This window comes from Lampetra planeri, chromosome 2 (genome assembly GCF_965212315.1).
Source record: "Lampetra planeri chromosome 2, kcLamPlan1.2.h2, whole genome shotgun sequence".
Taxonomy (NCBI): Eukaryota; Metazoa; Chordata; class Hyperoartia; order Petromyzontiformes; family Petromyzontidae; genus Lampetra; species Lampetra planeri.
Window position 1 is genome coordinate 1,684,770 of NC_136108.1, and position 12,070 is coordinate 1,696,839.

General features: G+C 57.0%; 1 protein-coding gene across 1 annotated transcript in view; it reads right to left on the minus strand.

Moving 5' to 3' along the window:
- Positions 1–4,016: 4,016 nt before the first annotated feature.
- LOC144733263 (uncharacterized) overlaps positions 4,017–12,070 on the minus strand; it is a 65,771-nt gene continuing 57,717 nt past the window's right edge. Inside the window, exon 2 of the mRNA XM_078615060.1 lies at positions 4,017–10,362. Coding sequence (XP_078471186.1) covers positions 5,029–10,362 — 5,334 coding nt within the window. The 3' untranslated portion in view covers positions 4,017–5,028. The remainder of the gene's footprint in view (positions 10,363–12,070) is intronic.

Sequence of the window (12,070 nt, forward strand, 5' to 3'; positions counted from 1 at the left end):
CCTGCAGTGTGGTGAGTGCATGAGTGAGTGAGTTGTTGTGACCTGCAGTGTGGTGAGTGCATGAGTGAGTGAGTTGTTGTGACCTGCAGTGTGGTGAGTGCATGAGTGAGTGAGTTGTTGTGACCTGCAGTGTGGTGAGTGCATGAGTGAGTGAGTTGTTGTGACCTGCAGTGTGGTGAGTGCATGAGCGAGTGAGTTGTTGTGACCTGCAGTGTGGTGAGTGCATGAGCGAGTGAGTTGTTGTGACCTGCAGTGTGGTGAGTGCATGAGTGAGTGAGTTGTTGTGACCTGCAGTGTGGTGAGTGCATGAGTGAGTGAGTTGTTGTGACCTGCAGTGTGGTGAGTGAGTTGCTGTGTTGTGAAATTCTTTTGTACATGTGATGTGTTTACAGGGCGCCTGGTTTATCCGCTGCTGAATGAAGACCTCCCCACGCTGTCAGCTGCTGCTGCCATCCATCTCACTCCTGGACATGAGCTGATCTGGTCGCTCCATCTCCGCGGCCATCGCCCTCTCTGGGCGGGTGGTGGGGGGTGGATTCTCTCCTTTGACTGCCATTCCGTCTGCAAGTCTCGTCCACCTTCTGTCGAGCGATGCGTTCATGCCCTCGGGCACCTAATTTCCCTCTTCTTCAAAATGACATCCCTGATTTGTGTGAGTTCCCTGGCCCACAGGGCCCATGTGCACACACGTGTGCATGGATACAGCTGATGCGTACGTAGATGTTGTGGGATACTCACCAGGGCACGACAGCGCTTGTACACGCGTTTGTGTGAATTTAGAGATTCGTTTTTCGCACCGTACGTAGCCAACCGTGATAATCGGAGGAGTGCATTGTGTTTGAGTGTAGTGGGGAGCGGTGGCACAGTGGTTAGCACGCTGCGCTTGGAACCCGGCGACATGAAATTCATTCCCACTCACGGCCACCAACATCAGTGACGATGATCTCAAACCTGTCCCGGGCCTCCCCTAGGTCGACTCCAATGAGTACCGAGTTGCGATGTGTTCACATCGCCACTAGGGAGACAAAGGCGGTCGGGCGTGGTGCTGCCCACCCAACCCCTCACGTGCCGTGCCGACCTTTATAACAGCACTTACCCCTGCAGTCTGTTAAGGCTATACGGGGGGCCTTTGTCTTTGTGTGCTGACTACAACTGAGACGCTGCAGAGGCGGTTCGCGTTCCTGGCGGTGGCACGTGCGCATTCAACGCGTGCCGCGATTATGGCACGTGAACCGAAACGTCGTCTTCATGTTCTGTCCGGTACGGCTGGTGCAGTGCTTGGCGGCACTTCGCCGGCGTGAACCCCTCGTCCAGAGTTGGTGTCCTGGCCACGGCTGCCATCAGTAGCGATGTGGCATCGCCAACTCGTCTCGACTCTCCTTACCCTCTTCGTCACCAGTGCGGTGAAGTATGGTCAAACAACACCCCCCTCCATCCGCCCCCACAACAGGCTGAACGTGATTTAATATACAATGTTATGTTACCTGTTGGATAACGTGAGTTGAAACCTGCACAATGCACACGGTCTCTCGCGATGCACAATCGTTGATGCAATGGGATAGAGGTTCCATTGTAGTGTGTGTGTGTTGGACTTCCTTCGCACCGTACGTAGCCAGCCGTGCTGATCGGAGGTGTCTGGGGGGTTGGGGGGGGCAACAATAAACTGAACACAACAACAACAAGCAGTTCTAAAGTAAATTAATAAAAAGTACATCTTGTCGTGGGATCATTCAAATTTCCCCCGTTGAATAGTAATAATAGTAGTAGTAATACGGTCGTCGTTGTAATTGGGCGACCTCCGAAGACAATGAGACCCCACGCCGCAGCAAGACACTCGACTCGTTTAAGGCTGAGTCGACCTAGAGGGGAGGCCCACGAACTCGAGGGGGGTGGGGGTCCGAGTTTGCAGTGCGCCGCCGCTCACCACAATCAACAAAGACAAAGATCCCCCGTGCAGCCTCAACACACTGTTGGGGGCTAGTGCTGCTAGCGAGTAGCACCGATGAAGCTCGGCACGGCGCGCGACCGCCTTTGTCATCGCAGTCGCGACGTTTGTACGCCGCACCAGGTGCTCGTTTTAAGGCTGAGTCGATATAGGGGTGGCACACACACACAAGCACGCAGACGCGCGTTACTAATTTTTTTTCGAACTGCTTTTCGTGTTTAGTCTGTTGCCCTTCCCCCCGCACCGCCGATAGGCACGGTGGACTACGTACGGTGCGGAAGAAGTTCAACACACACACACACACGTGCGCGCGCGCGCGTCCATGGCACAACGGCGCTGTGCCGTAGGATGCAGACGACGACCTCGACGTCAACCAGGCGCGAGCGCGTGGACGCGTTGCACGTACTCAGTGTGTGCGCGCGCTCGTGTGTTGCATCAAAACGTCCGCCTTTGATTGGCGCGCAAACAGCACGACGGATCATTCTCTCTCGTGGATATCTCTCTCTCTTGTGGACCTCTCTCTCTCCACCGCAGGGACCGCGCGATGCGTGCGGCGGCCTCCCGCGGGCCTCCGTCGAGCAGTGGATAGATCGTGCCCCATTGATGACTCACGATGTCCGTGGGCCTCTGTGCGCTCGCCGGTGTGCTGCTGTGTTCGCTTCACACGCGCCCACAGCAACACGCAGGCAGATCGAGCTCGGATGACAGACGTGCACCAACACACGCCTTCACAGGCTGCTGCTGGGGCAAGTGCTGTTAGCGAGCAGCGAAGGTCTGCACGGAATACGAGGGGGGGGGGCAGCTCCACGCCCGGCCGCCTTTGTCTCCCCAGTGTTGATGTTTTACACACACACCGTCACCGATGCTGTTGGCCGCGTGCCGAAATTGAACTCTGGTCACCCGATTCGTAGCGCAGTGCGACAACCACTGCACCACCGCTCCCCCGACACACGCTCACTCACACCCCCAGGCAAACACACACCACACAACTCACTCGCTCACCCACACACACACGCGCACACACTCTCATTCGCACGCACTATCACACACACACACTCAGGCACACGCGTACATACACACACTAGCACTCCCACTCGCACACACACAGGCAAAACACAAAAACACACACTGGCACACGCTGACACACACTGACACACACACACACTGGCACACACACTGGCACACACTGACACACACACACTGGTACACCCACTGGCACACACACCCTCGCTCACCGTTCGGGCCTCGATAGGCGCTCGTTGTGGTCACTTGTACGTAACTCAAGCGTAACTTATGCGTGACCATAACGTCGAGTTAAGTTCCAGGACAGGAGCACGATCATGTTTCCCGTAAGTCAAAAGTCGTCGAGTGGCGGTGAGATTATTAGGGTTAGTGCGAGTGAGTTTTCAAGTATGTTAGTAAGAGTGTTGATGAGTGTAAGAGTGCGGCGGTTAGCGCCGCGCTGCGCTACGAACCCGGCGATCCGAGTTCGATTCCTGCTCACGGCCAACACCGTCAGTGACGATTATCTGAAATGGTCCTGGGCCTCTCCTAGGTCGGCTCAAAATCAAATGAGTACCTGGTACGCTGTGTAAACATCGCCAATGGAGAGACAAAGACGGCCGGGCACGGTGCTGGCCACCCACCTCCTCATGTGCCGTGCCGGCCTTCATAGGTGCTCGCTTACAGTACTTGCCCCAACAACCTGTTAAGGCTATACGGGGTATCTTTGTCTTTGGCAGTCTTTGGCAGTTAGCGTGTGTTCGTACAAATGTTAGTGGGAACGTTCGTATCACTGTATGAGTGCGAGTGCTAATGTGGCGAGTGTTGGGTCTGTGAGTGTCTCATGAGTGTGTTAGTGACCGTGTCAGTATTAAATAGACTGTCATGTTTTAGTTGTTCGGCCTCATGTTAGTGCGGGCGTTAGTGAATATGTTAGCAAGAGTGTGAATGATTGTATTCGTGGAAGTGTCAGTGAGAGTGTGAGAAAGTGTGTCAATGGACGTGCCAGTGAAAGTGACTGAATGTGCCAGTGAGAGTGTGGATCCCAAATCAACCGACATCCGCGTCATAAAAAATAACCCATTCTCTTTAATTCAAATTTCTCGCGCAGAGAGGGGGGAAAAACAAACAAATAAACAAAACATAGTCAAGAATTGTAGCTTCTATCAAAACACCGAAATGAAACAATAACAACAAATAAATAACAAGGAGATCAATTGAATCGCTTTTAAAGTGTAAAAAAATTCAATATCGCAAGCACACCAAACACAATTGTCATTGGCATTAATAAATTACGTACAAAAAAATCATCATCATGATTATTACCATGATAATAATAATTATTACAATAAGAAAAAATCAAGCACGCTGTTCTCGATTCGACAACACCAGTGACCCGAGTCTGCCCGAAAGCGTCGCGGCTCCGGCGGGCCCACGTGGGGCACCGGACAGACCCAGTCGAGGCATCAATTGTAATGACGTAGGCACCGTGGATCAGTAGTTCATAGGTCAACCCTGATTTACACCGCAGTATGAAAACCCAAAAAGAAAGAAAACAGTCTCTGTGTTGCACTGTCATAACCACCACCACCACCACCACCTTCATCACCATCTTCACCATCACTATCATCATCACCATCATCATCTTCACCACCATCATCATCATCATCGACGGTCCTCTAGCCCTGGTGCTATTCAAATAGTCACACGACGTAGAAGAAGAGAAAGTGTCTTCCTGTTCAAGCGTTGGTGACCCAGAGGTCAGCAGTAAAGTGGAAATTCCACATTCGCATGGCGGGCGGCCAGTCTCTCCCACTCTCCCCGACCCTGCAGGGATGATTGGCCAAGCGACGCGAACCTCCCCACCCCCCACTCGCTCGCCGAGATGATTCACGTCAACAAACTCGCAACCTTCGCGATTGAGAGTCGAGCACCCAGACCACCGTGCAAATAATTACGCGCGGAGCCATTAATTAGTTCGTGACGCACATACGTCCACACACACACACATATAAACAAAGCACCACGGACGTAGAGATGCGCGCGGTTCTGGAGAGTCGCCGACGGCCACGGCGCCCCCCTCACGAGTCGAAGCGCCTGAATCTGTGGCTGGGGGGCAAAGGCAGCACAGCCCCCCCCAGGCGCCACCTCCACACGGGGTGGCCGCTGTGGCCCTGAGAGCAGCTCACGGAGTAGGCGGGGCACAGGTCCCCGTCGGTGCCCACCACCAGCGACGCCGGGGACGCGAAATTCCCCATCAAGTCGAAGGCCCTCTTGCCCAGCGCCGCCGCACTGGCCACCGCCGTCGCCGCGGCCGCCGCGGCCGCAGCAGCCGCCGTCGCTTTGCGCTTCCTCGGCCCGGAGGAGCGCGCGGCTGGCGAGGAGGTCGCGGTGCACGGATCGGCCGCGTTCCCTGAGACGAGGCCGGCAGGGCCCGCCCTGTGCCTCGATGATCGCGTCTGCACCCGGTCTCCTCCTCTTCCTCTACTTCTCTCCACTCCATTCTTCTCTCCTTCACTACTCTCCCCTCCACTCCTCTCTGCTTTAATCATCTCTGCTTCAATCCTCTCTGCTCCAATCCTCTCTGATCCACTCCGCTCTGCTCCAATCCTCTCTGCTCCAATCCTCTCTGGTCCACTCTTCTCTCCTCCAATCCTCTCTGATCCAATCCTCTCTACTCCACTCCTCTCCGCTCCACTCCTCTCTACTCCACTCCTCTCCGCTCCAATCCTCTCTACTCCAATCCTCTTTGCACCACTCCTCTCTACTCCACTCCTCTCCGCTCCACTCTTCTCTCCTCCAATCCTCTCTACTCCACTCCTCTCTACTCCACTCCTCTCTACTCCACTCCTCTCCGCTCCAATCTTCTCTGCTTTAATCATCTTTGCTCCACTCTTCTCTCCTCCATTCCTCTCCGCTCCAATCCTCTCTGCTCCAATCCTCTTTGCACCACTCCTCTCTACTCCACTCCTCTCCGCTCCACTCTTCTCTCCTCCACTCCTCTCTACTCCACTCCTCTCTGCTCCAATCCTCTCTACTCCACTCCTCTCTACTCCACTCCTCTCTACTCCACTCCTCTCCGCTCCAATCTTCTCTGCTTTAATCCTCTTTTCTCTACTCCTGTCTGCTCCACTCCGCTTTGCGCCACTCTTCTCCGCTCCACTCCTGACTTTGTGAGTGTTGTCTTCTCCAGCCCCGTCTTGGTGGTTCCTGTGCTCACGGTTCCGATCTCCCCGAGTCCTCTCTTTATCACGAACCGCTTCACGAGCGCCGCCTTCACGAGCCCCGTCTCCTCGCCTCGCATCTCGTGGACTCGAATCTTCGCGATGCCCGTCCACGTCTGCCCGAACATTTGTTTCGCTGTTGCTCTGTTTATGAGCCTTGTCTGTAGTGGCCCTTTGGTCGTGAGGCTTGCGTTCGTGAGCCCTCTCTGCCACCTCCCAGTCCTCGCGGCTCCCGTCTTGACGAGACATCTCTTCCTGGGGTCGTGGTTCACGGGCCCCGGCTTTACCGGCCCTGCCTTCACGAGGCCGATAATCAGTAGTCCTACGCTTAAAGTCCCGACCTGTGTTATCCCTGCCATCACTAACCCTTCCTTCACTAACCCTACCTTCACTACCATTACCATCACTAACTCTACTCTCACTAACCCGGCCTTCACTAACTCTACTCTCACCACCCCTGCCCCGACTACCCTTGCCCCCACTACCCCTGCCTTCACTACCCTTGCCCCCACTACCCATGCCTTCACTCACCTTACCTTCGCCAGCCCTGCCAACACGAGCTCTATCTCCCCGCGTCTGCCCTTTGCAACACGTACCCGCTGGTTGCGCCCCCTTGCACGAGGTGCGTTCGCGTGCGCTTAAAGTGCGTTCAGGTCGCGTGCTCGCTTGCTTTGAGGTAGTCGAGGTGGCGGCATTACCGTGGCGACCACTACTACTGCTACGACAACAACTGTTGCTGTTACAACATCTGCTGATGCTGTTGCTAGCCTTGCTGCTGCTGCTGCTGCTGATTTCGGGCTTCTCTGGGCTGGAGCCCCGAGCGAGCGTCTCGCCTCTGGTCGAGGTTTCCAGGGTCTTTGACCCCCTCCTCCTCCTCGGAGGTCGAGGTTGCGCTGTTCTCACGCACAGCCGACGTTCAACTTTAGAATCGGCGGCGGCAGCAGCAGCAGCTACAGCAGGAACAGAGGGCACAGCGACAGCAGTGACAGCAGCGGTGGCAGCAGCAGCGGTGACGAGATTAGCAGCAGCACGGGCGACAGAGCCAGCCGTAGCGGCGACAGCGACATCGTCGCCATCGTCGTCAGAAACGACGACAGCGGCAGCTCTCCGCCTTTTCCGAGCAGCGCGTAGGGCAACGTGGCCATCAACAACCCCTGCCGCCGTCGTCTTAATCAACAACAACGACGACGATGATGACAGTGACGATGTCCATGATGATGATGCTAACGTCGTTGATGATGACGTCAACGATGATGATGTTGTTGTTGTTGATGATGGCACTGATGATGATGATGCTGTTGTTGATGATGATGGCACTGATGATGATGATGCTTTTGTTGATGATGACGTCAATGATGATGATGTTGTTGTTGTTGATGATGATGGCACTGATGATGATGCTTTTGTTGATGATGACGTCAATGATGATGATGGTGTTGTTGATGATGATGGCACTGATGATGATGTTGTTGTTGATGATGATGATGGCACTGATGATGATGCTTTTGTTGATGATGATGGCATTGATGATGATGATGATGCTTTTGTTGTTGATGATGATGGCACTGATGATAATGATGCTGTTGATGATGACGATGGCACTGATGATGGTAACAACGAGGAAGACCGCTGGAACACTCCGGCGTCTCTTCTGCTGCCGGACGGCCGCGACCTCCCGCGCGCGTTCCGCTGCTGCTCGACTCGCGTCCGACGCGGCGCGGATTTGACGGCAACCGCGATTCGCGCCCCTCCGCGCTCATCAGCAGCGCTCCGAGACATCTTCCGTAACTTCCGCTCATCAACTTTCTCTTCCTCCTCCTCACCACCACCATCACCACCGTTACCGTTCTTACGATCGTCATAATCGCCACCATTCTTCCGCTCACCACCACCACCACCGTAATCCGTCTTGGTTACGTGACCGCCACCACCACCACCGCCGTTGTAATCCTTCTTCCGTTCGTCGGCAACGCCGTCGAGACCCGCCTGCTCGCCACCGCGGAGCGAGCGAGCCGCCAAGCCGCGGCGCGGGCGTCCAGCGGCGGGGGCGACGTGGAGGAGGGAGGGGGCCGTGGGCCGCGCCTCGCCCCGCAGGAGGAGGGCGTGGAAACTCGGAGCGGCGGCGGCGGCGGCGCTGCGCTCCCCCCACACGCTTCCCCTGGGCCCCACGGGGGACACAGCGAGACCCCCAAACAAGGGCTGCTGCTGCTGTTGCTGCTGCTGTTGTTGCTGTTGTTGCTGCTGCTGCTGGAACGCGCCCCCGCCGTAAGCGTTCCCAGCGCCGAGCGCCGCGGGGCCCGGGTGCCGGAATCGGATGCTCTGCATCGAGGCCCGACTCGAGGCCGAGTCGGAAGAGGCGGCGTCCATGTCGTTCTCATCGTCGTCATCATCCTCGTCGTCATCCTCGTCGTCGTCACTCGCCGATGTCGCCTCCGAGGTGGAGCAGAACGTGGAGTCATCCTCATCACCATCATCGTCATCGTCATCATCATCGTCCTCTTCATCGCCGTCGGCTTCGTGGTAATCGTAGTGGTAAACACGAGCATCGCCGCTGCCGCCGCCGCCTTTTCGTTTGGCCGGTCTCACCCTTCTGCACCCCCCTCCTGCCGTCTCGCCTGGCTCGTTGTAATCGTAAACACGGTCGCTGTCTAAACTTTCTTCCGCCGCCGCAGCCTCCTCGTCATCATCATCGTCACAGTAATCATCGTCATCATCATCATCGGAGTCGGAGTCCGTCCCTGCGACGCTGCACGCGTTGCGCGCGACTCGCGCCTCCTCCTCCTCCCGCGCTGCGCCCCATGCCGCCTGCCGCTGCTGCTGCCTCTGCTGCTGCTGATGCTGCTGCTGCCCGCCGCCGTGACCTCTCGCCGCCGGGGCGCAGGCGAGTGGCTGCCCTCTCTGCCGCGTTAATCCGGGAACAAAGCTTGCCACCTCGTCCACCTCCTCCGCGCGGTGGCGCTTCTTCCTCTTCTGCTGCTGCCGCCGGAGCGGCTGCTGCTGCTGCTGACTGGGCGCGTGCGCAACTTTGCCCGCTGGCGGATGCGCGAACGAGGAGGACGTCTCCACCAGCACCTCGCCTGGCGCCGCCGCCCTGCGCGAGGAACCCGTCAGGCAGTAGCCGAGCGGCGCGCCAGCGGACGCCGCCGTGATCGTGCTGTCGCTCGGCATCATCATCATCATCGTCGTCGTCGTCGTCGTCAGCGACGCAGATGCCGACACCTGCACGACGGAGCGGTTCACGACGGCCACGGTGCCTCGCGCCGGTGACGACGCCGCCGCCGCGGCCGCGGCCGCCACCGCCGCGAAGGAGGAGGAGGAGGAACTTGGAGGCGCGGAGCCGAGGAGCAGAGGCCGCCAGTCGAAGCCGCCGCCGCCGCCGCCGCCCGGCCACGCCGCGTCCACCGTCGGGGAAACGCGCCGCGCGGAAAGCTTCGGGGGAGCGCGGTGGTGGTGGTGGTTGTGCTGCTGCTGCGGGTGGTGGTGGTGGTGGTGGTTGTGCTGCGGGTGGTGGTGCTGCTGCTGATGGTGGTGGACGAGCAAGACGCCCCCTGCATCCTCACCGAGACGGTTTTCCTTCGCCGAGGAGTTTGAGTTGCAGTCGCTGAATGAGGTCGCGTCTTCGGCGGGGAGAGTTCGTGACCACCGCTGCTGCTGCAGCTGCAGCTCTTGCTGCTGCTGCTGCTGTTGCTGCTGCTGCTGCTGCTTCTTCTGCTGCTGCTTCTGTTGGACTCTGCGCCTCTTAGTCCTGAGCACTCGCTCGGAGCGACACGAGCGGTAGAGAGCTTCAACGTCCCTGCGCGAGATGAGCGTGCACTTGGCGGCGTGGAAGGCGATGGAGCGCATCTCCTTGAGCTCGCGCAGGCCCTGCAGGTCGCAGTAGTGCTTCGTCACGTTCAGGTGGTCCATGCGCTTGTGCACCGTGGTACGCGGGATGTTCTTGAGCAGGTCGGTGAACACCTGCGATAGGGCGAACATCTGTGCGCCGCCGACCAGCAGGTAGCCGAGGCTCACTCCGTCCACGGACGCGAAGCCCGAACGAGGCAGACCCGTTGTGCCGTTGGGCCAGTGGAGGCCACCACCACCACCACCTCCTCCTCCGTGTGGCCTCTTTATCGCGGCCGAGTAGAGAGGTGGCTTTGAAGCGCCCAGAGGAGAGGCGCTCAATATCGTAGTGTTCGCCATGCAGCGCTTCTGAAACGAAAATGCGCAGGTGAGTGAGTGTGTGAGTGTACATGGTGCTGTGTGCAAATGTCGCCACTGGGGAGACGAAGGCGGCCGGGCGTGGTGCTGGCCGTCGTAGGTGCTACTCGCTAACAGCACTTGCCCCAACAATCTGTTAAAGGCTATACGGGGGATCTTTGTCTTTTCAGTGAGAACGTGTGTGTGTGTGTGAGAACGTGTGTGTGTGAACGTGTGTGTGTGTGAGAACGTGTGTGTGCACGTGCGATGAAGCACACACCTGTACGCAAATGCGGGCAATTGTAAATACAGTCGTGCAGGTACTGTACGCGCGTGCAATCGTAACCTCGCACAATCACACACACGAAGATGTCATGCCAGACACATTGTCGGGCGTGGAACACAATCGCCACGTTCATTATACACGAGGGTCTACAATCGTAGACACGCTGCCATACAAAGATCCCCCGGAAAGCCCACGCAGACTTTTGGGACAAGTGCTTGTGGCGAGCACCTCTCTTGCCCACGCGTATACAACCAAACGCTGGCATGCATTCACCACCACGTACACACGGACACGTGCGAAAATATAACAATCAAATACCGGCTCTTGTAATCACACACACACACTCGCTCATGCAATCAGACCCCACTCTCTCATACAATCACATATACACACACTCCCATACAAGACAAAAGAGAAGATCCACCGGATAGCCTTAACAGGCTGTTGGGGCAAGTGCTGTTAGCGAGCACCGATGCCGACCGCCTTTGTCTCCCTAGTGGCTATGTTTACACACCGCACCAGGTACTCATTTGAGACTGAGTCGACCTAAGGGAGACCCAGGACCGGTTCAGCTAAATCTCAATGGTGTTGGTAGCCGTGAGCGGGAATCGAACTCGGGTCGCCGGGTTCGTAGCGCAGCGCGCTAACCGCTACACCGCCGCTCCCAATACAACCACACACATACACTCTCTCTCTCACACACACCCCCATACAATCCTTCTCACACACACACACCGTTAACAATCACACGCACGCTCTCACCACAGTGGCCATACACACGCACAGACACGCACGCGGAATCGACGCGGACACATCAAACGCCGACTACACACTCGCCTCCTTTGTGTCATGTAAACCATCGTAACGGCAACTGAAACATACGATTACAATTAATCCGCACTACCGTCATTGTTTTAAAATCGCTGCTGCTTGCAAGCACAGCGATACCCCTTCCCGCATTCACTTAAATCGCTCCAGCGCCCCCGCCCGCTCTCCCCTTTGTCCATCCACCGCTGGATGGATGGATGCCTCTCCACGCCGCCGCCGTGCGTCGTGGACACGTAGGAGTCGTTTGACCATACTTCACCGCGCCGGTCACTCGGTGAGAGTTGTGCCGGCGACACGCCGCTTCAGACAAGACGGTCACTCGCCGCTGGCGTGTCGAGCCGTGACCGGCTTGGGGGGCTGGGGGGGGAGGGGTGGTCGGTCCGAGGTGCAGGCGGGTGTCGTCATCACGCAAAATCAGGCGAAACAGAAATATATAGAGAGAGACACAGACAGAGAGAGAGACAGACAGAGAGAGAGACACAGACAGAGACACAGAGAGAGAGACAGACAGACAGAGAGAAACACACAGACAGATAAACACAGACAGAGAGAGAGACAGACAGAGAGACAGACAGAGAGAGAGACAGAGAGAGAGACACACAGAGA